The sequence below is a fragment of the Orcinus orca genome, chromosome 10 (assembly GCF_937001465.1).
Source record: "Orcinus orca chromosome 10, mOrcOrc1.1, whole genome shotgun sequence".
NCBI lineage: Eukaryota > Metazoa > Chordata > Mammalia > Artiodactyla > Delphinidae > Orcinus > Orcinus orca.
In genome coordinates this window covers 100,661,597-100,687,524 of record NC_064568.1, presented here as the reverse complement: position 1 = coordinate 100,687,524, position 25,928 = coordinate 100,661,597, and the positions used below count along the sequence as shown (strand labels likewise).

Here is a 25,928-nt window from a genome sequence, read left to right as displayed (position 1 = left end):
GCTGCTGGGCTGGATGCTTGCATACGTCTCGCTTTTCTTTTTGATGCTGTGCTGCTGTCTGTCCTAATCCAGACGCTACTTCAGGGTCATTTCAGTGCCATTTGCCCTTCTCTTCTACGCCCACAGCGAGTGCCCGTCCCTGTGTAACCCGCACTTGGCTCTGCTCTTCCAACTTTGGCTGGGGTGTGACATCTGAACTCACTTCCTCTCAGTGTTCCACTCTGTTTTCTAGAAGGTGGCTCTTTGTGAGCTGTGACGTAACGTTTGTAACTGAAGTTTTCCTAAATAAAAGCCACATTAAATGGGTTTTCTGTGCAGTTTGAAAATCGCTTTCTTGCTTGCTTCTGTGATTTTTCTGCATGCGTTATTCTCTGCTCTTTCCATCGTGGCCCTAATATGTTTCTTTTTGTTTGACTTTTCTTCTTTTAACCCCTAATTAAAACACTCAACCTCTTGAACTTCTAATACGTTTGACTTCTGTAGACAATATTTGTGTGGGGCTGGGTGAGGGGTGTGCGTATGTCTGTAGATTTGTATTGCTTTATTAAACGTGAGTATAACTGTAACAGGTGAAATGTAGGTACAGCAGGTGGGATAACCTGGAATAAAACTCCCCATATCTGTTCAAACCATAATTACTATTAAGAGTAAGCCAGGTCTACAGCTGCTCCTTTTTCCTTCTGTGGAAAAATATAGAAAGTACAGAAGCCATTTATCAAAGTGGCAACATGTATCTACAGAATTTTTTTCAGGAACTTGTAAGATAACAAAATTAACAGTGTGCTCAAGGAAAAGAAAAGGGCCGATAAGTAAATATACTTTTTTTAAAAATATAGGAAAAGAAGTTAAATGATAATGGCCCTGTGATATGATCACATCATTATTTTTTCCCATTTCTTTCTTTTTTTTTGCATTCTAGGCATCTAATAGGATTCAGGAATCCAATAATCAGTGCTCTCAGGTGGTGCAGGAGAGAGAGAGCCTCCTGGTGAAAATCAAAGTTCTGGAGCAAGACAAGGCCAGGCTGCAGAGGCTGGAGGATGAGCTGAATCAGGCCAAAGTGACCCTCGAGGCAGAGAGCAGGGTGAAACAGCGCCTGGAGTGTGAGAAACAGCAGATCCAGAACGACCTGAACCAGTGGAAAACGCAGTGTTCCCGCAAAGAGGAGACTGTTAGGAAGATAGAGTCCGAAAGAGAAAAGAGCGAGAGAGAGAAGAACAGCCTTAGGAGTGAGATTGAAAGACTCCAGGCGGAGATCAAGAGGATCGAGGACAGGTGCCAGCGGAAGCTGGAGGATTCCAGCAGGGAGACCCAGTCCCAGCTGGAGACAGAGCGCTCCCGGCTTCAGAGGGAAATCGACAAACTCAGGCAGCGCCCGTATGGGTCCCACCGTGAGACCCAGACTGAGTACGAGTGGTCCGTTGACTCCTCGAAGCTGGTGTTTGACGGACTGAGGAAGAAGGTGACGGCGCTGCAGCTGTACGAGTGCCAGCTGATTGACAAAACAACCCTGGACAAACTGCTGCAGGGGAAAAAGTCAGTGGAAGAAGTTGCTTCTGAGATCCAGCCTTTCCTTCGGGGAGCAGGCGCTATCGCTGGAGTTTCCACTTCCCCTAAGGAGAAATACTCTTTGGTAGAGGCCAAGAGAAAGAAATTGATCACCCCAGAATCCACAGTCATGCTTCTGGAGGCCCAGGCAGCCACTGGTGGTATAATTGATCCCCACAGGAACGAGAAGCTGACTGTTGACAGCGCCATAGCTCGGGACCTCATCGACTTCGATGACCGCCAGCAGATATACACAGCAGAGAAAGCCGTCACTGGGTTTGATGACCCATTTTCAGGCAAGACGGTATCTGTGTCCGAAGCCATCAAGAAAAATTTGATCGATCGGGAAATCGGAATACGTCTGCTGGAAGCCCAGATTGCTTCAGGGGGTGTGGTGGACCCTGTGAACAGCGTCTTTTTGCCGAAAGATACAGCCTTGGCTCGTGGGCTGATTGACAGAGATCTGTATCGGTCCCTGAACGATCCCCGAGATAGTCAGAAGAACTTCATGGATCCGGTCACCAAAAAGAAGGTCAGTTACATGCAGCTGAGGGAAAGGTGCAGAATCGAACCGCACACCGGTCTGCTGCTGCTGTCAGTACAGAAGAGAAGTATGTCCTTCCAGGGAATCAGACAACCCGTGCCCATCTCCGAGCTGGTTGATTCCGGTATATTGAGACCATCCACTGTCAATGAACTGGAATCAGGTCAGATTTCTTATGATGAGGTTGGTGAGAGAATTAAGGATTTCCTTCAGGGTTCAAGCTGCATCGCAGGCATCTACAGTGAGACCACAAAACAGAAGCTTGGCATTTACGAGGCCATGAAAATTGGCTTGGTCCGACCTGGTACTGCCCTGGAGCTCCTGGAAGCGCAAGCAGCTACTGGCTTCATCGTGGATCCTGTTAGCAACTTGAGGTTACCGGTGGAGGAAGCCTACAAAAGAGGTCTGGTGGGCATCGAGTTCAAGGAGAAGCTCCTGTCTGCGGAACGAGCTGTCACCGGCTACAACGACCCTGAAACAGGAAACACCATCTCCTTGTTCCAAGCCATGAACAAGGAACTCATCGAAAAGGGCCATGGCATTCGCTTGTTGGAAGCACAGATTGCAACCGGTGGGATCATCGACCCGAAGGAGAGCCACCGCCTGCCCGTTGACATAGCGTACAAGAGGGGCTACTTCAATCAGGAGCTCAGTGAGATTCTCTCGGATCCAAGTGACGATACAAAAGGATTCTTCGACCCAAACACTGAAGAAAACCTTACGTATCTGCAACTGAAAGAAAGGTGCATTAAGGATGAGGAAACGGGGCTGTGTCTTCTGCCCCTGAAAGAAAAGAAGAAACAGGTGCAGACATCCCAAAAGAATACCCTCAGGAAGCGCAGAGTGGTCATAGTTGACCCGGAAACCAACAAGGAGATGTCTGTCCAGGAGGCCTACAAGAAGGGCCTCATAGATTACGAAACCTTCAAAGAACTGTGTGAGCAGGAGTGCGAGTGGGAAGAAATAACCATCACTGGATCAGACGGCTCCACCCGGGTGCTCCTGGTAGACAGGAAGACGGGCAGTCAGTATGATGTTCAAGATGCGATTGACAGGGGCCTCGTTGACAGGAAGTTCTTTGACCAGTACAAGTCCGGCAGCCTCAGCCTCACTCAGTTTGCTGATATGATCTCCTTGAAGAATGGTGTCGGCAACAGCGGTGGCACCGGGAGTGGCGTCAGCGATGATGTCTTCAGCAGCTCGCGACATGAGTCCTTAAGCAAGATTTCCACCGTCTCCAGCGTCAGGAATTTAACCATAAAGAGCAGGTCTCTGTCCGAAACCCTGGAAGAATCGAGCCCCATTGCAGCCATCTTCGACACGGAAAACCTGGAGAAGATCTCCATCACGGAAGGGATAGAGCGGGGTATTGTTGACAGCATCACCGGGCAGAGGCTTCTGGAGGCCCAGGCCTGCACGGGCGGCATCATCCACCCCACCACGGGGCAGAAGCTGCCCCTCCAGGACGCCGTCTCCCAGGGCCTGCTCGACCAGGATATGGCCACCAGGCTGAAGCCTGCTCAGAAAGCCTTCCTCGGCTTTGAAGGAGTGAAGGGAAAGAAGAAGATGTCGGCAGCAGAGGCAGTGAAAGAAAAGTGGCTCCCCTATGAGGCCGGCCAGCGCTTCCTGGAGTTCCAGTACCTCACGGGGGGCCTGGTTGACCCCGAGGTGCAAGGGAGGATGAGCATGGAAGAAGCCATCAGAAAGGGGTACATCGACGGCCGGGCAGCGCAGAGGCTGCAAGACCCCAGCAACTACGGCAAGATCCTGACCTGCCCCAAAACCAAGTTGAAGATATCCTATAAGGATGCCATGAATCGCTCCATGGTGGAAGACATCACCGGCCTGCGCCTTCTGGAGGCCGCCTCGGTCTCCTCCAAGGGCCTGCCCAGCCCTTATAACATGTCTTCTGCCCCAGGCTCCCGCTCCGGCTCCCGCTCTGGCTCCCGGTCCGGTTCCCGCAGTGGGTCCCGGAGAGGAAGCTTCGATGCAACGGGGAATTCTTCCCACACCTACTCCTACTCCATTAGCAACAGCTCTGTTGGGCACTAGTAGTCGGTTGGAAATGGTTGCTAGACCTTGGCTTTCATTTATATGAATTTTCACTTTACTAAATAATAGAGAAAGAAAACCTTGTGCTTGTAGGATAGTGATAGAACTTTCTAGGCTTAAGAAAACGTAGCCATGGGGGGAATCAAATGGTAAAGGCTGTTCTGGCTTTTTATCTTCTTAGCTTACCTGAACCAATGTCATACACTGGATGTAGCGTATAGGAAGTAGTAATCAGTTGTAAGGAAAACACAAATTGAATCTAGAGTCTCTTTCTTCTCTTCTGCCTTTAGATTTTTGAGTGATGCTTCTTGAACTTCTTATGGCCTATAACCCAGATTTCTGTTCTTGGAGATAAAAAATGAAATTGACCTTGTAGTCATCAGTCTGCGTCTCATCTAAATATTTCCATTTTCTGTATGAGGAGAAAATTACCCTATCCCCCCGCTCCCCCCCACAAAAAGAATCCCCCTCAAACCCCAGCATTTTGGAATGCGTCTCCTCGGATTGCATGACCCATATACTCTTATGTGTACCTGTTTGGTTTGGTATTAATTTGACTGTATGTGCATGATAGTAGCAATCTTTGCTGTCCTTTAGTCAAAGTTTTCTGTTCATTTTGCTTGTCATTTTCTATGTACTTTCAAAGGTGTCTTTATGAAGTTTGCTATTCTGGCAATAAAGTTTTAGACGTTTGAAGTTTTTGCGTTTTGATTTAATAATATGTTCCTACACACAAGGGCATTTAGCAGAAGCTTTTTATTGTAAAATGTGTCTGAAACTGTTTACTAAACATCTATTAAGGAAGACCATTAAAAAACTGTTCTAGTTCTGAGTTCTTGTTAGAAGTTGGTTTTCTGAAGGTAGTTTTTTCAACATTTATGTACCAGGTAGAGTCCTTGAAAGAAGCCTGTGTAAGGAGGCCAGGCAAGAGGTCAATACCCACTTCTGGCTTATTCTGGACAGTGAATAGCATGGGGAGAAGTCACTGTCATACCCTTTAAAAAACATGAAGTGGCTAAGATTCCATTTTGGGTAGCCTTAAACTACATGGTTGCATTTTTGTCCCCAAAGAGAAGGGAATTGACCTTGAATCTATGAAACTGATTCCTGAAGAGTTCTTGGTTCTCTGTTGAAGGACAACGAAATATAAGCCTATTCTTTGGATCAAAGAAAACTTTTGAAATTCGGACATTTGTTATTAAATTAATAATACTCTACTCAATGCCTGGTATGTCTAGTATTGGGCTGGGTACAATGAGGATTCAGTAGAGTTTATAAGACCCTGACTTCAAGGCACGTACAGTCTGGATGGGTACAGAAGACACATGTAAAACAATGAGTGGGACAACTTTCATATATCAGAAGCATATATTAATACAATCAGACACATTTGATGGTACGGTAGAAACTAGGAAGACAAATGAAATGCTAATTGTGTAGAACAAAAACGATCATACTCTAGATAATCCTTAACTTATTGGTGGGGGGGGCTTTTGGTACTTAGGGTGAAAACAGCACTCGTTTCTTCCTTACCTCGCCTCTCTTTTTCTTCCTCTTGGCCCCCTCCCAATTTGGAGGATTTGTTATTAATTTCATTCACTGAATATTGAGTTCTGTGTGCCACACATGGTCCAGAAGCTGTGGATCTAATGGGAGAAGTACCTGGTACAAAAATAGCCCTTGTAGTTTAAAAGGAAGGAAAGTGCCTGGGAAATGCTATGTTGAAGGAAATGAAGGAGGATCCTTAGGCCAGAGCTGGGGGGCTGCATTAGCTCGGGCTGCTGTGACGAGATAGCACAGACCCGGTGGCTTAAACAAACCTTGATTTTCTTATAGCTCTGGAGGTCAGAAGTCCAAGGTCAAGGTAGATGCCACCAGGGTTGGTTTCTGGTGAGAGCTCTCTTCCGGGCTAACAGGCAGCGAAGGAGCTCTGGCATCTCTTCCTCAACTTAGAAGGACACTAGTTCTGTCACATGAGGGCCCCACCGATATGACCTCATTTAACCTTAATTACCTCTCCAAATACAGTCACATTGGGGGTTTGGACTTTGAATTTTGGAGGGGACAGAATTCAGCCCAGAATGGAGGCCTAACCTAGAACGGGGGGTCAGGAGACCTCTTTAGGAAAATGGTGATTGGACAGATTAACATGAATCAATGGAAAGGAGTTCTTCAAGTTGATATGGTACACCCCCTCCAAGCTGCTGCCAGAGTTGTCATTAGCTGTGAAATGAGAGAGCTGGATCCTGGAGAGAGGGCATACTTGACCCGGGCTGAGTTTTGATCTGGTTCACGTATACTGTACATCCACAGACAAGGGAACTGTATATGTAAATTTTCAACAACACTCATCACTTCACACCCAAAAATAGACTCACATTTTCCAGGAGGCTTGGCAAACTACGTAATGGCAAACAAAAAGTAAGGATGCTGTGAGCAGAGTATGAATAGACTGCTTCTCGCCACACATCCACTTGTAGCTACTGGCCTGTTTCCATATTATCACCTTTATTTGTGTGTGTGTGTGAGAACTGTGCTATTTGCCTTTGAGAATAGTTGTTCACAAAAGTATACTCCACTGTATACTGCCTGATGGAAGCAAGTGCAAAGGAAAGCAAAGATTTGGCATCAGGCTTGAAAAAAAAAAAACATAAGAGGGATTAGATTCTGGTAGTTAAAACCATTTGGGGAAACCAAAAGGGCTGGTTCCAGGTCTTGGGTAGGAAATGTACAGAGTAAACTTGGGTCAATCAAAGCAGGGAAGTACTTGAGGACTAACAGGGATGTGTCAAAGAGACACAGGTGGTTATAGTGGTTTCCACTGGTCAAACTTGGGACCATTTGAGCATCAACAAGAATTATGATGGTTAAAAAAAAAAATTAAGTCCAAGATACAGGATGGAAATGGACATTGATTATTAATGGGCTGAATCCATATAACAAATACTCATAGTCTTTAGTAGATGCCTCTTGCATTGTTCACTTTGTGTTGACAGCATCATTTAGGCTATGCCAAATACCAGTGATCTTACTATTCAGAAGAAGTCCATGGAACCATGGAAAAATTTTTATTATTGATTTGATCCAATTCAATTTTCTCAAAAATATCAGTATTTTGTATTCACTTTATAATTTCTGCAAACACATTTTCTGCTTATAAAACAAGAATTATGATGGTAATGGAGTATGTAATAACGAATTTAAAAACCTTTAATAATGATTTTTAAAAAACCAAACCGTGATTCCATAGTGAAACAAACAATAGAAAAAATGAAGGCATGGTAAGAATGGCAGCTAATAAACGTGGGAGCATGACAGTTACAGAATCATCGGGTACGTGATCAGTAATGTAATCACAGATTCAGTGAAGGATTGTGTGAGTTTGCTGGGAACGGGACGTTCACATGGCCTCAAAGTAGCATCCCTCAGATTACTTACCAAATACCAAGAGGAAAATGTACAGTTACAATGGAGCCATGCAGTCACTGTCTTTACCGAGTGATCAAATTTAGCATTACTGACAGCAGGAGAATCTAAGATATGTGTCCTCTATGAGGTGTGATAAAGAGGTACCACACGTCTTGCAAAAAATGCTTACACTGAATCTAGTCGTAAGGGGAAGATCTAACAAGTCCAGAAGGAGGAACATTCTACCAGACAACTGGCGGGGAGTCGGGACAAAATTCAATGACAAGTTACAGAGGAGAGTGGAGGAGACTGTTCTGCATTAAAAGAGCCGATTATAGCTCATGGGTTGAAAAAAATAATAAAAACGGCTATCAAAGGAATTTCGGGGGCAGCTCGGGAAATTTGAATACGAATTATGTTAGATGATACTATGAAATCATTAATTTTATAGGTTTGATCATATATTATGCTTATGTCGGGCTATGTCCTTATTCTTGGGAGATGCATACAGACGTCTGTGGGGGTGAAGTATCCGCAACTTTCAAATAATTCGTCAAAAATCAGTGTGCGGGGCTGTGTGTATGGAGACGGTGGGAGAGAGGCCAAATGTTAAGCAGTTAATGAACTGGAGGACGGCTATGCGAATGCTCATTGTACTACTCTTTAAACTTTTCTGTAGATATAAGCGTTTTTTTTTTTTTTAAATTGGGGCGGGGAACGCCGTTTAGGGAAGGCCAAGGGCAAAGGCATCCACGAGCCTTACGTAGGTAGCGACGTCGGGAAGGGACGGAAGAGACTTCTCAGAACAGCTTCCGCCCTTCCCGGGGCCCTTTCCTGTTGGCGGATCCAGTCACGTGGCTACGTGGCCCCGCCCACAGCTCCCAGAGGCCCGCGCGCGCCGCCGGCAGTTGGGCCGCTCCTTCCGGGCCGGCAGGCGGGTAAGTGGTCGTGCCGCGGCCATGGATGGCGATCCTCCCCCGGTGGAGGAGCGGCGGCGGCTGCGGGAGGAGCTGAGCGAGTTCGTGGAGAGCTGCTGCCGGACGCTGGAGGAGGTGACGGCGTCGCTGGGCTGGAGCCTGGACCGGCTGGACCCCGGGGAGGAGGAGGCGGCCGAGGTGAGGGGCGCGGGGTCCTCCCGGGGGCCCTCAGCCTGCGGAGCCCCGGGCGGCGGGCGCGGCCCTGCGTCTGCAGGGCTGTGGGCGGCGCGGGATCCGGCCTGCAGCACCCGACGCCCCCGGGATGCTCGCACCCACCCCCGGGCTGCGCACCCCTGCGGAACCTCGCCCTAAGGAGCCGAGGGATCGCGGCGGGTGCAGAGCGGAGCGGATAGCCGGGCTGGGGTGTGACTGGGAGATAAGCGGGCGGGTCTCGGGGTGCTGCTCGCGGAGGCGGCGGCGGCTTGCCCTGTCATCTGTCGCGTGGATTCCGCACTTGCACCAGACTCGGTGTCGGGAGGGCTTAGGAGTGCAGGTCATCTTTCTCAGCCTCCAGACTGTGCACCGATTCCACGATTATTAAAGGATGTCAACCTAGAGTCGGTACTAGCAGCTCTCCTGGACGTTAGGAAGAGATGTAGGCAAGAGTATTGGGGTGAACAATCCTGATTTTTGTCTTTCTTTTTAATGGGATGGGAGGAAGGGAAGTGCTCCAGTGTGGCATCATTATTCATGCGGTCGACTATTCTTTCTGGGTTTACCATTTTGAAAAAACACTTTTGGGAATTCCCTGGCGGTCCAGTGGTTAGGATTCCGCGCTTCCGCTGCAGGGGGCCCGGGTTCAATTCAACCCCAGACCTGGGAACTAAGATCCCGCGTGCTGCCCAGCCAGAGGAGAAAACAGCAGCAACACTTTTATTATTTGTTTAGAGGTATATTTGAAGCTGCGAATTCCATTGAGTGGGGCCTGCCAAGCCTTTCCACACCACTGTTTACCCAGCGATTTAGTAAATTTAGATTTCTTTTAGTAACAGTTAAATAGAGCTTTGTATATGCCACTTACTATAATTACCTCCTTTAATATTCATAGTTACCCTATGAGGTAGATACCGTTAGCCACTTTTTACAGATGAGGAAACAAACCAGAAGAGGTGATACTTTGTCCCAGGACACATTGCTGAGAGGTGGCAGTTAGGATTTGAACCCCCAGGCATTCTGCTCTGAGAGTCCCTGTGCCTAATTGGTATGCTGCCGCTCTAAAACTCCTCTCTGAAATTCCAAAATTCGGGCAATCGGCTGTGGGTGTGTATCTGACCTTTGCAAAACCAGTGTCTGATATTCAGGAGAGGAACTGGCTTAAACATCCCGGTAAGTGACATTCATACTTCCTACACCAGGTGCAGTCCAGATAGGCAGTGAATCTTCACTTTTCTGCTGGAGTGTTTTCATACTGAAGCTGAGTGAACAGCGTCACAGTTCCCATCCTCACAGAGCTCAGCGGCTGGTGGTGGTGATGAGGGGGAATACAGAGAGATCAGCCGCTACATTGTAATGTGATAAAGTCTGTGAAGGCTGGGTTGGAATTGCTGTAGTGCCGGTTATTGTAGGCTGTGAGGGGATGGCCAGGACTTCCTGGGTAAAGTGAATTCTAAGCTGATAAATGAAAGTGAGCTGAATTAGCTAGTGAAGCACAGAGAAAGCATCAACAGCATGTGTAGAAATCCAGAGACAAGGGTGTGGTGAGCAGATCAGGAAACCTCCGGTAGTTAAGGATAGCTAAGAGCACAGGCTATGGGGAAGGAGGGGAATGATGGTCAGTAGGGGCCAGACCTTAAAGATCCTCGTGTCAGCTGTATTAAAGAATCTGGATTTTTTTTTTTTCTTAATGAGAACAGTGGGGGAGGCATGGAAGTTTTTGTTTTTTTCTTTTATTTATTTATTTTTGATTGCGTCGGGTCTCTGTTGCTCCACATGGGCTTTCTCTAGTTGCGGCGTGCAGGGGCTACTCTTCGTTGCTGTGCGCGGGCTTCTCATTGCGGTGGCTTCTCTTGTTGCGGAGCACAGGCTCTAGGCGCGTGGGCTTCAGTAGTTGTGGCTCGTAGGCTCAGTAGTTGCTGCACGTGGGCTCTAGAGCGCAGGCTCAGTAGTTGTGGTGCACGGGCTTAGTTGCTCCGCGGCATGTGGGATCTTCCCGGACCAGGGCTCGAACCCGCGTCCCCTGCATTGGCAGGAGGATTCTTAACCACTGTGCCACCAGGGAGGCCCCACGTGGAAGTATTTTAAGCCAAGGCATATCATGATTATACTTGCCTTTTAATAAAATAATAATTGCTTATATTTATTGAATGCTTACTATTTACCAGGTCCAGTCCAAATTGCTTTATGTGTATAAACTTATAGCTCTGTGAGAGAGGTCCTGCTGTTACACCCCTTTTATAGATGAGGAAACTGAGGCAAAGTAAGGTTCAGTACCTTGACTAAGTTCATACAGTCAGTAAGTGGCAGGCCTGGGATTCAAGCTAGCTGCAGTGTGGAGAATGGAGAACAGCCAGACCGGAAGTGGAGAGAGCAGTTAGGCAGTGGCCCTTGTAACCCAGGAGGGAGGTGATGATCTCCTGCATGGGGACATGGCAGTGGGCATGGATTATGTGGAAGGATTTCAGAGTTCGTTAGGAGGAAAAAAGACTAGCTGATTGGTAGGTGAGGTTGTCCAGGCAGTGAGTGTAAACACATCTTTCAAGAGTTGGGCTTTGATGGGTTGAAGAGGGGCAGAGACTGTAAGGGGGAGAGAGAATGAGGGAGGGTTTTTTTTTTTCTTCTGTGTACATACACTCACACAGGGGTGTTGGGAGAGGCCTACGGAAGAGGATATAAAAACATTTAATGGTATAATTATTTCCTTAAAAATTATGTACCTTTTTTCTTTGCTTCTGTTTGATCTTTATAGGATGAAGTTGCCATATGCCCTTATGATTCCAATCATCGCATGCCTAAGTCGTCTCTAGCAAAGCACATGGTATCTTGTAGATTGAGGAAACTGGGCTATACCAAAGAAGAAGAGGTACCATATATCTATTATGTGTATGTTGTGTAATTCATGCCTTAATAAATTCACAGTATTTGGAAGGTACAGTGTGATGTTTTCTGACAAAATAATAGTCATTTGAGGGGTGCAATGGTACTTGCCTCATTTTTCAAATTATTGCAAGAAATGTTTAAATGATATTAATCTATTGTTGGTTTATCTCAAATCTTAAAATAGTCATATGATACTGAAAAACACTAAGATTTTGTTTTTTTTATTGTTTAGGGTAAAATGTATAATTCTGACTTTTTCTATGAGAATGCGAAGATACCTTCAGTTACCTTGAGTAAGTATTAATATAATTTTAAAATATCTTAGTGTAGCTGTACCTGTATAGGTATTGATACTTCTTTTTTTAAATTTATTTATTTTTATTTATTTTTGGCTGCATTGGGTCTTCGTTGCTGTGCGCAGGCCTTCTCTAGTTGTGGCGAGCGGGGGCTGCTCTTCATTGCGGTGCATGGGCTTCTCGTCGCAGTGGCTTATCTAGTTGTAGAGCACGGGCTCTACGCGCGTGGGCTTCAGTAGTTGCGACTCGTGGGCTCTAGAGCGCTCTGTAGTTGTGGTGCACGGGCTTAGTTGCTCCTTGTCATGTGGGATCTTCCCAGTCTAGGGACCGAACCCGTGTGCCCTGCGTTGGCATGCGGATTCTTAAACGCTGTGCCACCAGGGAAGTCCTAATGTTTCATTTTTGAATTATCAAAAGAATGGACTTTATAAGTATACTTATGGTTGATTAAGAAGGGTTTTCTTTTTTTCTTTTTTAAGGTTTTTTTTTTTGATGTGGAACGTTTTTTAAAGTCTTTATTGAATTTGTTACAATATTGCTTCTGTTTTATGTTCTTTTGTTTTTTTGGCTGCGAGGCATGTGGGATCTTAGCTCCCCAACCAGGAATCGAACCCGCACCCCCTGTATTGGAAGGCGAAGTCTTAACGACTGGACTGCCAGGAAAGTCCCAAGAAGGATATTTCCTATAGTGACACTAGTTTGCTCAATCTGAAATTTAGAGACCAGGCTTATAATAGGCAATGAAAATCCTCCAAAGCTTTGTACAATAGGACAGATGCCTTCCTTCTTGATTATAACAAAAATCTGGCCACACACATAATTTGACGATAGAACTGAGGATGGAAATGTGTTCCAAGTGTTCACAGCATACATAGAGGTTAAAATCTTGGACTTTGGAATCAGAATGCCCTGAGTCAAGTAATTTTGTCATTAATAATTGTGTGACTTTCAGGACGGTAATTAACCTGTTAGTTGCCTAAATTTCTTTATAAAATGCGGATGATGATAATAGCACCCTTGTGAGGATTAAATGATGTAATGATATATGTAATATGGTTAGAATACTGCCCGACACTTAGCTGGGATTCAAGAAATGTTAGATATCATATTGGTTGATAAAATTTGTAGCAGCTACTGCTGCATGCTTGATTATAGTGTTTTCTGAATTGCTTGAAGTCTGGTTACTTACTGGATTCTAGGTAGATCTGAAAGAATTCTGCATTCAGAGTACCGTGGCAGCACTGTGGGTGTTAAGATTCTGGAAGGTTTCTCAATGTGCCCAAGGAGCTTGGATTGGAACCCAGTTAATTTCATTGTGGACACTGACGATTCATATTGTATTTATGGATTTTTTTGACAGATAAGGACTCACAATTCCAGATAATTAAACAAGCTAGAGATGCAGTTGGAAACGATGGTGATTATTATAATCAAAGTAAGTGGCATCAAAGTTTGAACTAATTAATAAAACTGTTTTTCTTCCATAGCACGTGTTACTAATTTTCAAGAGAAATCTTACGAGAACAGTTATGAGAAAGGCTAAGTTTTATATTTGACATTAGACTCAGTGCTTGGTGTCAGCTTCATTTGTTAGATATATTCCACTGAGATACACCAATCTCACCAGAACACTGTTTTAGCTAGGGATTCATGCTTTGGAATTACCTAATAGGTGAGATTGCCTTGTAGATAATTTTTTTTTAATTATGATTATTTAGTAAATAAATCCCACTGAGTAGACTGTCTCACCCTGACATTTCCCCTCTCTCTTGAGAATTAACCCAGTGTTAAATGTAGGAATGTCGAAATGCAACGTAAGAGGAAAGGCTCGGGCTAATCTGTCCCCACAGCTACTCCTCGGTGAAGCACAAACAGCGGTTTTATATACAATTTCAGAGGGTTTGTGGATCCCTGCATGCCCAGGCTGGCTTAAGAGTTTCTGCCTGGGACTTAACTTCAGCAGAGACTAGATTAGAATTTTTAAGTTTGAGCTTCTAGGAAATTGAAAGAAACCTTAATCCTTCAAAATCATAGAAGAAAACAAGTAAATGCAGTTAACAGATTTCTGACTCTAGGTAGACCATCCAGCCAAGGCTGACTGGCTCTGATAAGAATTCTCAGTTGACTTCCTTAAGCCTCCTGAAGGTAGCTTTCTCTGGACATCTTACCTTTTTCTCCCTCACTCTTCTTTTTAGCTGAATGATACTCACTAGCCCATAGTTAGGATTTCTTTTCTCCTGTGTTGATGTTCAGGGTCTTAATCCCATTGTTCTAAGCCAGTATCTGGGCTTCATTTCTCCCTCAGTTGCCCTGTGGCTGCAGAAGGAAGAAGTCTTCTTAGTCTGCATCAGATTGGTTCCTCGGAACAGCCAGAAGCCTATTGCTTGTATTTCCTGTTTTGAAGATCCCATTTAGTACTTTTTGTGCTAAATTGCAGGTTTTATTGTTTGAGGGAGACATTTGACTCTCATCTTATTTGAAGAGAGTACTGAGCTATAGTCAGTCAAGCCTTTTTTGACCCCTGTTCAGTTAGTGAACCAATTAAAAAAGTAAAGGATTTTGGTTTTGTTTTTTTTTTTTTGGAGGGGTTATTAGTTAAAGGACTTTTTTTGACCTTAGCTAGTTAGATAGATTTACTGAATTTATTTTAGAGTTGAAAGAGAACTTGGAGATAATCTAATCCAGCTTCTGCTTTTTACAGATCAGGAAACAAATCCTGTCTGATAGAGATGATAAAGTTCTGGGGTGCTTGTTCTAAAGGTTCTCAGTGCTTTTATATTTTAGAAGAGAGTTTTTTTATTTTTCAAAGCTCTCTTATTCATTTCATTTCCCTTTGACAACAAACTTGTGATAGGTTGAACAAGTATTTGCTCTTTCATATTAGATGAAGAAATAGAGGCACACAGAAGTGAATTAACACCCCTTTGCTATAATATAGGAAAGCTGGATTGAGAGCCAAGTTCTGAATTTTGCAGATTTGCACATTGAGTTTAATTTAAAAGCAAATAATTACTTTGAATGAATAGTTCTTTCAATAGATAGTTAAGAGGAACTTCTATTTGATTTTGAATTTTTGTATTATCTTAAATTAAGACTTCATTGTTAAGAATAACATGTTATATGATCTGTAACCCTCTTTTTAAAACTTTTTTTCATCTGTGTAGAGTTCTGCAATTTCTCAATAGAGATTAATTTTTGTGGCGCACTTATGTCTTACACATCTAAAATTTTTTACCCCAGGACAAAAATCTCTTTAATACTTTCTTATTGATGTTTACTTTGAAGGAAGAATAACTAACATTAATAGTTTTACATTTTCCATTTCATTAATGTTTTGTTTGTTATATACTAAATTGTCAGTTTTTTATGTTTTCATTTCATCAGTCACATCAGGTCTAAACTCAAGGTATAGAGTTCTCAATTCGTTATTCTTTGTCAAAGCTTGAACAGCCATTAGATCTACTTATTTATTTTCGGATATCGTTACTTTGGTTAATTTTATAACCAAGATACTAATTTCAGTCATAAACAGTCATTTTATATAGTTGGTGGTTTATCTTTTTCCTTCAATATTAAAAATTCAAGTTTCTGTACTTCAGTTTCATGGCATCTGTTTGGGTGGTGGCCGTGATTTGAACATCAGTGTACTATGATAAAGAACCCCAAAGAGACAGGAGATTATGGTTCTAGACCTGATCTGTTCCTACCACTTGTGAGATGTTGGCAAATCGTTTTACTTCCAAGGACCTCATTTCTTCATCTCCAGCGTTAGGAAATTGACTCTGTATGAATTCTTCGCAAAATTCTGAGTTTGTACCTTTAACACGAGTTAATGTTTAATATTGTTAAATATATTATTATTTAATATTAATATTTAATATTGTATCTCACACGTTTGAGATGCCCTGTGTTGGCAGAAAGGACTAACACAGAAGAATGAGAGTTCAAGTTATTGAAAAAGTAGATTAGAGTTTCAGTTTGGGATGATGAAAAAGTTCTGGAGATGGATAGACATGATGGTTGCACAACAGTATGAATGTACTAAATGCCACTGAACTGTACACCTGAAAATGGTTAAAATGGTAAATTTCATGTGTATATTTTACCACAGTTTTTAAAAACTACTATACAAAAAGGTAGATAGAGGGTCACAGAATTAGTATGATTACAGCTCATTCAGATATACCTCTAAATTGTATAGAAACTTGCGTTTGAACTTTTACATTTTGTGGAAATGTAAGCTTATTTAAGTGTGTTTATTTTTTTGTGTGTCAGAAATATCTATGTTCTGAATGATTTGAATGCAGCTTGTTTAACTTTTCCTGTACTTTTTCTTTTTCAGTAATTGGGGTGAGTATAAGGAGGAATTAGGAACCTGAATGTACTCCTTATTTAAAGATATGCAGTATCCTTTTTGCAAATGATATCCTTTTAAAAGTATCACTCAAATTTCTAAACTTTATCTTAATCACTGTCACAATATTATAGTCTTGATTTGGAATTTTAGTTGAATTTCAAAGAATTTAACTATCAGTCTTGACCATACAGGAATTTAAGATGAATAAAGAAAACTCCAAAATATTTTAAGGAGGAAATTATACTTCTTTGTTTAAAAAGAGCAGAGAGAGGTTTATGTGGAGCTTGTTTATAATACATCAGTGTTTTCTAATCTTTTGTATTTTTCTCCTAGAATATATAACCTATATTCAGATAAATTCGGTTTATCAAAGCCATCTCATTTTTATATTATAAAATTAAATGTTTTAACATCTGGCTTTCCCTAGCGTCTACCAGAATTAGAGTAAGATTGATTGAAAAGGAGGGAACCCTCCTTCCGCACTAATTCAGAAGCCTTCTGCTAGTACAGATGCTTATCTGTAGCTGTTACACCACGGACTGAGATTCAGTGTAGCTCTCGTCTTAATTTGTAGACAAATGTAAAGTCATCTCTTTTCTTGTGTTGTCATGCTTAGTTCATAGGGTGCTCTCATTTGAATTTTTGTTTTGCCTCTTTACCTAGGAAGTCAGTGAGATTAAACTTTATCAAATATAAGTATTTGAGAAGAGCTACTGATTTTACATTGTTCTGTGAACCTGAGTTATTACTTTAGGGTAACTAGCAAACATTAAAAGGATTCCTTTAGTAGCTCATGTTCTTTGTTTGCATTTGTGAGTAATGAAGTCTAGAAAGAATCATTTTAAATTGCTTTATTTACAGTTACAGTAATTTTTTTGTTTCTTTGAGAAAATTTGAATCTCAAAACAAATTTTCTTCAATGTTTAATACATCATATCAAGGTATTGTATTTACTTTTTTTCATTAATGAGCAGATTTTAGAAAGTTCTATGACTTTGGTGGGGGGGGTATCGTTAACGTTTTTCACTTAATTTGGTGAAGTCAATATGCTGCTGCTTCCGAAAATTAAATCAGGGTTAGTCTCAGTCTGTCTTTCTCTGGTCTTTCTTGGGATTTCTGCTACTTGGTCCCTAGCTCTAAGTCATTGCACAAATGGGATGTATTTTGACTATGGAACATCTAGCTTGATGTCTCTCATAAAAAATGATATTTTTTACACATTTTTCATATTTCTATAATTTATCTTCAAAGGGACTGTAATGTGTATTACCTATTAAAAACATTTTTTTCCCAGCTTTTATGGGGAAAAGCATATAGACAGAAAGAAAGTTAATATCTACCTTTACAGTATGGGTAGCCTTTTAAAAGTTTTTTTTCTTAGCAAATTGTCTCATGGTTATTACTGCCTGCCTTCATGGGATCTGTCTTAACATTGTTGGAAAGAATAGCAAACGTCCACAACAGCAAACATTCTGTGGATGTAGCATTCAGGATAGAGTCAATGTTGACCGTTATCACACAGATTGATGTTTTGTATGTTTAGGGATTACTATGAAAACAGATTGCTTGTGTTAATTTAATGTTGCATTATTACAGCGCATGTTTAAAGATAAGTATAGTAGATCATAAATCCACAAAGCTTCATGTATTGTTTATCCTTGTGATTTTATTTTTACTCTAGGGATGTATTCTTCATTGCCTGTTGAAGTTCCTCTGAATCACAAACGGTTTGTTTGTGATCTAACCCAAGCCGATCGTCTTGCCCTCTATGATTTTGTAATTGAGGAGACAAAGAAAAAACGGTCAGATTCTCAAATTATTGAAAATGACAGCGATCTCTTTGTAGACTTGGCTGCCAAAGTCAATCAAGGTTTGAGACGAATATCATAGTTTTCTATTTCTTAATTGTCATTCCGTCCTTTGAGTGTTATTAAGATGACTTGTCAGGCCACTTTGAGTTGGAATAGGATGGTTTTGTATCATCTGTCATTCACATATATATTAAGATGTTTACTTAGTACTTGAAATTTTGCTCTCTGATTGTTACATTAAGCATACCTTACTTCTGTAAGAATGTTCCTTGAGCTGGGCTGTTACTTTAATCTCTGTACCTAAGCACTGTTATGTTCAATTAATGGTTAGAGAAAAGGAGTGATATAAAACTTAGTCCACTTATATAACAGAATTTTCAGAATATTTTTGAGTGCTATATTATTACAATACATTAAAGCATGTTGAAATATCAGATGATTATGGTGTTCCTTCCCACTAATTCATAAGAATTTATAGCTTCTGAGGATGTAATAATTTTATTTTGTTCTTTTATTAGATAATAGTCGGAAAAGTCCAAAATCTTACCTTGAAATCCTGGCAGAAGTGAGAGATTATAAAAGAAGACGCCAGTCCTATAGAGCTAAGAATGTTCACATAACCAAGAAGTCATATACTGAGGTATGTTTGGCATAATTTTATGGAGCTTTGTCGAACACAGAGATTTCCCTTAGATACTTATCCTCTGTCCCGTGGATTTCCACAGTTCCTTAGAGGTTTTCTGAGCGGAAGTGGCTCCATGGTGGCCACACCTGCTTTGCATTTGCTCCATCACTCTCAGACCCACCCTTTACCAGACAAAGGCTTTTCAGGGTACAAAGCCCTTCTATAAAGAGGCTGTGCAGGGCTTCCCTGGTGGCACAGTGGTTGAGAGTCCGCCTGCCGATGCAGGGGACACGGGTTTGTGCCCGGTCCGGGAGGATCCCACATGCCGCGGAGCGGCTGGGCCCATGAGCCATGGCCGCTGAGCCTGCGCGTCCGGAGCCTGTGCTCCGCAATGAGAGAGGCCACAACAGTAGGAGGCCCGTGTACCAAAAAAAAAAGAAAAGAAAAGAAAAGAAAAGGTTGTGCAGTCTTACAAAAACACTGCTTTTGAGAAAGTGGTATTACATCACGATGAGGACATAGATTTTGGCTTTAGACAGACCTGAGCTTGAGTTTTGATTCTGCAATTTATCATTGGCTCTTTGACTTGGGCAAATTATTTGAGCTTTTCAAGATTCAGATTTTTTCATTTTATAGTAATACAGACTGCAGGGTTATTGTGAGAAGTAATTGAAATAATGCTTATGGACAAAGAAATTGTTCAGTGAATATCTTTTTTGGCAGAAATTTTAGTGTGCGTTTATGTACTTTACTAAACATTTGGGCTTAAGAAATGTCTTGGTATAAATTATTTGTAATTTATATTATAAAATAATTTTATGTATATTATAAAATTTAAGTACATTAACCTCTTGATGTATATCTAGACTTATTTTCAGATGTCATTTAGTGGGTAGAGTTGATGAATTTTTGGTACACGAATCACCTTGCCTAAACACTGTAAATAATTTCCTCATTGAATCTCTAATTGTTCCCATGTTATTTCTTCCTTCCTTTTATGATTCCAGAGACCTTCCATAATCTGGCCTCATTTTACCAAGCGTTTTCTTTTGTTTTAGTCAAGCATGTCTGTTAAAGTGTATCTGACCACACGTATTTATTCTTACCTCAGTATCCTAATACACGTTGTCTCATCTGTGGTGCCTTTTGTTTTGCTGTTTAGAAACTTGATGCCCACTCACTGTTTCCATGAGGTGTTGATGGCTCTGAGCCAGCTGCTGGCTTACTGCACTCATGCTCTGTACCGACAGCTTAGCACTTGGTTTTATGCTGTGCTTTTTACAATTAAAGTACATGGTTTAGACTTACCTTACTCGGGCATCACCCTAGTGAGTCTTACAGTCCCTCAAATCCTTGGTGGTTCAACACTTGTTTCTTCTCTGGTCTCATAACCTTGAACTCAAGTATCAGTGTCGTTGCTAAGTGCTCTTTACAATTTTATGATTAACTTTTTTTTCTTTTTAATAAATTTATTTATTTAATTTTTGGCTGCGTTGGGTCTTCGTAGCTACGCACGGGCTTTCTCTGGTTGCAGCGAGCAGGGGCTACTCTTCGTTGCGGTGCACAGGGCTTCTCACTGCGGTGGCTTCTCTTGTTGAGGAGCATGGGCTCTAGGTGCATGGGCTTCAGTAATTGTGGCACGTGGGCTCAATAGTTGTGGCTCGCGAGCTCTAGAGCACAGGCTCAGTAGTTGTGGTGCACGGGCTTAGTTGCTCCGCAGCATGTGGGACTTTCCCGGACCAGGGCTCGAACCCGTTTCCCCTGCATTGGCAGGCGGATTCTTAACCACCGCGCCACCAGGGAAGTCCCTGAGTAGCTCTGTTATCTGAAATTCGGTACTTAACTCTCTGTAGGTGATTCGGGATGTGATCAACGTGCACATGGAGGAACTCGGCAGCCAGTGGCAGGAGGAGCAGGAGAATGCAGAGGATGATGCGGAGAAGTATGTCAGTGCGTCAGTTGGTGAAAATAGTTCTGTTTTTATTCTGTCACCCGTAATCGTTCAGCTGAACTTTAGCACCTCCGAGACCATTAGTAGCATGCTGTGGTTCATCAGGACGCTTACTGTTCTTGATTTTACCACAGTTGTGAAACACGCCATTAAGAGCTACGTTTCTTTGCCCGCCCTCTTATCTGGAGTGCAGGGTTACACGTGTTTAGTCTCTGTCTGGCACTGGTCTGATACAGAATATGGAGCTTTAGGCTGGTCTGTACTGGAGACCATAGTTAAAACTGTTTAATGTTCTTTCTGTTTCAGGAATGAAGAAAGGCGGTCGGCTTCAGTAGACTCACGGCAGTCTGGGGGAAGCTATCTGGATGCGGAGTGTTCACGACATAGAAGGGATCGGAGTAGGAGCCCGCATAAACGCAAAAGAAACAAAGAGAAGGACAAACACTGGGACTCAAGAAGAAGGAAAGAGAGGTAAGCCCGGCACTGCGTCATTCGCTGTCGAATTGTTGGTGCTTGAGAAGCAAAAGGCCCTTCTGTCATAGGCCATGCTGAGGACATGGCTTGTAAGTAAATTAAGGTGAGGAGAGTAAACAATTGATGAAGATTCTTAACATTCATCCTGTTTCAGTTCAAATATCCACGGCTCTACCTGCCTGATTGGTACGGTTTCCCTTTTTTATTACTTGTTTCCTCACCAGGAGATGGGAAAGTAATGTCTAGGTAGAAAGTTAACCATGTTAAAAAGGTGTTTGCCTAGACCTTTCTTCAGTCCTTTCTGTGTCCCTCCCTCCCTTTCTTGTTTCTCTTTCTCATCCTTTCTTTCTCTTGCTAATTCATCAGATAAAGGATGTTATAAAGTCAGAGAGGAGGTCTAAGCTTTAATGGCAGTCAGTTTTGCCCTTGTTGGTATTCCTGATAAAATTCTGAAAGCTGCGGAGATATAAAGTAATACTGAAATAGTGAATTCAGATCCACCGAGGTCTGTTCCTGTATCCAGCTGCTTACTGGGCATCTACGTGGATCTCAAATTTGTCAGGTCTACGCCTGAACTTGACTTTTTCTTGGTCTGCTCCTCTTCCGCCAGTACTCCTGTCCTGGTTAATGGACGGCCATCATCTGTTCACCTAAGCCAGCAGTCGAGGACTCATGCTAGAAGCTCCCTTTTACTCCTTACCATCTGGTCCTAGTCGTCCGTTTTGTGTGAAGATGCCTCACATGCGCCTCCTCTCTCTGTCCTTAAGGCTGTCATCTGGAAAACGATGGCTGTGCTCCTCACTGTTCTCTCTGTAGGCTTGTCCCACGTGGATCCATCCCCGCCCTGCTGCCAGAGTGGAGTTGCACCTCTTAAAACTCCTCAGTGGTAGAGTTCACGTTCTTCGTAACAGCTCTCGAGCCCTCCCGGAGCAGGGCGCCTGCCTACCTACCTTGTATTTGCCCCTGCCCCGTGAACTACACAACTTCTGCTCTGGCCAGCCCGCATTCCTCACAACTCCCCACCCGCACTGGGCCTCGTCCGTGCCTTTCCACCTCGTGTTCCGCTGCCTGGTGGTGGTAGTTGTTGTTGTTGTTGAATATTTATTTATGTGTTTGTTTGGTAGCACCGAGTCTTAGTTTCGGCATGTGGGCTCCTTAGCTGCAGCTCGCTGCCATTCGAACTCTTAGTGGCGGCATGCACATGGGATCTAGTTCCCTGACCAGGGACCGAACCCGGGCCCCCCTGCATTGGGAGTGCGGAGTCTTACCCACTGCGCCACTGGGGAGTCCTTTAAGCCTTCGGTAAACTCATCCTTTAAGACCCAGCTTAGTCATGTCCATGAAGCCTTTTTCACTCATTCAGACAGAGCTGATCTTTCCCATTTTGTTACCACTCTACCCAGCACCTACTTTTTATTGAACATAAGTTATTTTTCTCTCTACTAGACTGAGCTCGTTGAAAGCAGGTCCATGTCTTATTTAGTATTATTTGCACAGTGCTTGTCTAGCAATTGGCTTTTTTTTTTTTTTTGCGTTACGCAGGCCTCTCACTGTTGTGGCCTCTCCCGTTGCGGAGCACAGGCTCTGGACTCACAGGCTCAGTGGCCATGGCTCACGGGCCCAGCCGCTCCGCGGCATGTGGGATCCTCCCGGACCGGGGCACGAACCCATGTCCCTTGCATTGACAGGCGGACTCTCAACCACTGCGCCACCAGGGAAGCCCTAGCAGTAGGCTTTTAAGTGACACCTCTCCAGGGCCAGTGGTGATCAGGATATTAGTAAGACTTACTGGTTTAATAATTTTGCTCATCTTATTATCATTCAGTTCATGGAGTTAAAGCTAGCTATGATTTAGTCCTCTTATAAAAATGAAATATTTGCTTAGTAAACCCTTTTGATTCATTTAATGCATGATAATCTGTGATAATTATGCACACGTTAACTTTTTTTTAAAATATATTTATTTATTTTTGGCTGCACTGCGTCTTTGTTGCTGCGAGCAGGCTTTCTCTAGTTGCGGCGAGCGGGGGCTACTCTTCGTTGCAGCGCGCAGGCTTCTCACTGCGGTGGCCTATTGCAGAACACGGATTCCAGGCGCACGGGCTTTAGTAGTTGTGTGGGCTCAGTAGTTGTGGCTCGCGGGCTCTAGAGCACGGGTTCAGTAGTTGTGGCACACAGGTGTAGCTGCTCCGCGGCATGTGGGATCTTCCCGGACCAGGGCTCGAACCCATGTGCCCTGCATTGGCAGGCGGATTCTTGACCACTGTGCCACCAGGGAAGCCCCTGCACACGTTAACTCTTGATTAGCTATCAGAAATTGTGCTGTCTCACTTCTTCTGGTTGTCAGTGCTTCTTCCACTTAAGTAATTTTTGACATGTCCAGTCAGTCCCTATTGACTTACATATGTTAGATAACCTCAAAATCTAAACATGAGTAATCTTCCTTTAGAGAGGATAAACTGAGTATTAGCAGGAAACACTTCTCACTAGGATAGTCTTTGAGGGCCACCCTTGAGAGGGAATGAATTGTGGGAGCTGAGATGGGGGGCAGGGTGAGTAGATCAGACATCTGAACTCCTCCTATGACTCTAGCATCCTGTTTGCAATGAACTCTCAGGTCATCGACCGGGTACATATAGTCAGAGTTAATTTTAAAGTGTAACTCCAAACGCAGGTAAAGAATCCATTTTCCTTATCCCCATCTCAATTTTGTCCTGTAGTTTTAATGAAGCATTTTTTATATCTACTCCTAAAAAAAGTCACTGATCAGTTTTAAGGGCATGTTTTAACTTGTTCTGGTTTATATCTGATGTCAGTATATTACTGTGAATTATTATTTTAAAGCTTTGATATTAAAATGCCTGTCATTTATAATTTTTTTTTCACCCCTTTCATTTCAGGGATGGGGAAAGACATCATAGTCATAAAAGAAGAAAGCAAAAAATATAAACGAAGTATTTGTGCGTGTATTAATTATGCTTATGCCATGGTAACCAGTATGCTGATGTTTTTATCATAATTGCTTTGAGTAGGAGAATGTGCTTACATGAACTGTTCAGTGCTCAGATCATTATTTTTCAACCAATACTTACATCTCAAACCATGAGTACATTGATTATGCCCTAGAAATTTGTTTTCCTTATATTTTAATGGATGATTGCCTCCTATTACTGATTTTGTTTCATTCTTTTTTTGATAATTTATGTATCAGAAAATTCTTTAATTAAAGTGAATATTTAAACTATATAACTAATACATAAATGCATTCTTACTGTAAAAAATTAAACCTTGGGCTTCCCTGGTGGCGCAGTGGTTGAGAAGTCCGCCTGCCGATGCAGGGGACACGGGTTCGTGCCCTGGTCCGGGAAGATCCCACATGCCGCGGAGCGGCTGGGCCCGTGAGCCATGGCCGCTGAGCCTGCGCGTCCGGAGCCTGTGCTCTGCAATGGGAGAGGCCACAACAGTGAGAGGCCCGCGAACCGCAAAAAAAAAAAAAAGAAAAAGAAAAACCTTACAGACAAGGCTAAAGAATGCTTGGAGCACCACCTATGATCCCTGTGGCCACCCCAGGGGGTAACCACAGGTGAACTGTAAAAGGGAAAAACAACCCAAATATTCATGAAAAGGGGAAAGGCCTGGCTAAATAAAATGTGGTGTAGTCACATGATAGATTACTATATTGGACTTAAAGAAATAAACTGTATTATCATGAATAGATCTCAGAGACATGCTAAATGAAAATAAACAAGTTTCAGAAACATATGTACAAGTTATATCTATGTACAAAACAATACTGTACATCTTCTCTGGCTGTATATGTATGTAAATATATTTCTAAAGGTTCAGAAGAACTCATCCCAAACTCCCAACAGTGATTATTTGAGGGAGGAGGTATAAATGGGAGAGAGAAAGGGTGGAAACCAGGATTGGGAGGGTGGTCAAAGGGAACTTTAGCTTTATTCATTATGCATTAATTTTTAAAAAATAAGGTAGTATATGTGTTTCACTTGTTAATTAAAAATATACTGTCGTTTTGTTTTTTGTAAATAAAGTTGATTGAGGTACTGTTTACATACAGTAAAATACATTCATTTTAAGTGTACATTTCATTGAGTTTTGACAAACTGATACCCCCCCCACCATGTATCCTTCATCTCAGTCAAGACAGAGAACATTTCCTTCTCCCTCAGAAGTTCCCTTATACCCCTTTTCCCAATCAGTTTCTCTACCACCAGCCCTAAACAACCACAGATCTTCTTTTTGTTACTGTTGATTAGATACATCTTTTCTAGAATTCATGTAAGTGGAGTGCTACAACACAGTACTTGCCTCTTCACAGACTGATCCATGCTGTGTGTGTCAGTAGTCTGTTCCTTCTCGTTGCTAGTAGTATAGTATAGTCTATTGTATGCCAGATTGTTCAGTTGAAACTTTGGCATTAAATGTTAAACATCTCATGTCTGAAGAGCAGTATCTGCGAAACCCAGGTTAAGGATTCCAAGGTGGGTTCCAAATAGAAACGAAACCTTGATTATGTGAGTAAGTAACTGACAACGCCAGAAAGGTTGACTGGTTTTAGATCAGATTGGCTGCTAGGTTCAGGTGTGGAAGAAGCTCTCCAATTTATAAGGTGAGAATCAACGGGTCGCTTGCCAGTATGAAGCCCTATTTAGTGCCGTTGTACTTAATTTCTAAGTATATAAAATTCAGATTGAAAAGTCTTAAAAACAAGGACTTCGGAGTTACCATAATGTTGAGCTGTGTGACATTGCTGCCTTTGTAGGTCAAATCCATTTGAATGATCAGCAGTTTCATATAGTATAACTTAATTCATAATATTGTTTTTCAT

The 25,928-nt window shown here is 42.6% G+C and overlaps 2 protein-coding genes across 4 annotated transcripts in view; both read left to right on the top strand.

Moving 5' to 3' along the window:
• Window positions 1-4,840, top strand: part of DSP (desmoplakin) — a 42,478-nt gene extending 37,638 nt beyond the window's left edge. For both annotated transcript variants that reach the window (XM_004281052.2, XM_012537186.3), the window contains exon 24: window positions 920-4,840. In XM_004281052.2, coding sequence (XP_004281100.2) covers window positions 920-4,144 — 3,225 coding nt within the window. In that variant the 3' untranslated portion in view covers window positions 4,145-4,840. The remainder of the gene's footprint in view (window positions 1-919) is intronic.
• A 2,488-nt stretch (window positions 4,841-7,328) lies between these two features.
• Window positions 7,329-25,166, top strand: SNRNP48 (small nuclear ribonucleoprotein U11/U12 subunit 48). Of its 2 annotated transcripts, none has more exons than XM_004281051.4 (9): window positions 7,329-8,667; window positions 11,435-11,548; window positions 11,798-11,858; window positions 13,222-13,296; window positions 17,900-18,088; window positions 18,548-18,669; window positions 20,508-20,596; window positions 20,912-21,076; window positions 23,980-25,166. In XM_004281051.4, exons 1-9 carry the CDS (start codon window positions 8,512-8,514, stop codon window positions 24,026-24,028), a joined length of 1,020 nt encoding a protein of 339 aa, XP_004281099.1. In that variant the 5' UTR covers window positions 7,329-8,511; the 3' UTR covers window positions 24,029-25,166. The 2 variants fall into 2 exon arrangements, with proteins under 2 accessions (XP_004281099.1, XP_033263947.1); XM_033408056.2 differs by lacking the exon at window positions 7,329-8,667 and adding an exon at window positions 8,677-9,855.
• The last annotated feature ends 762 nt before the right edge of the window (window positions 25,167-25,928 follow it).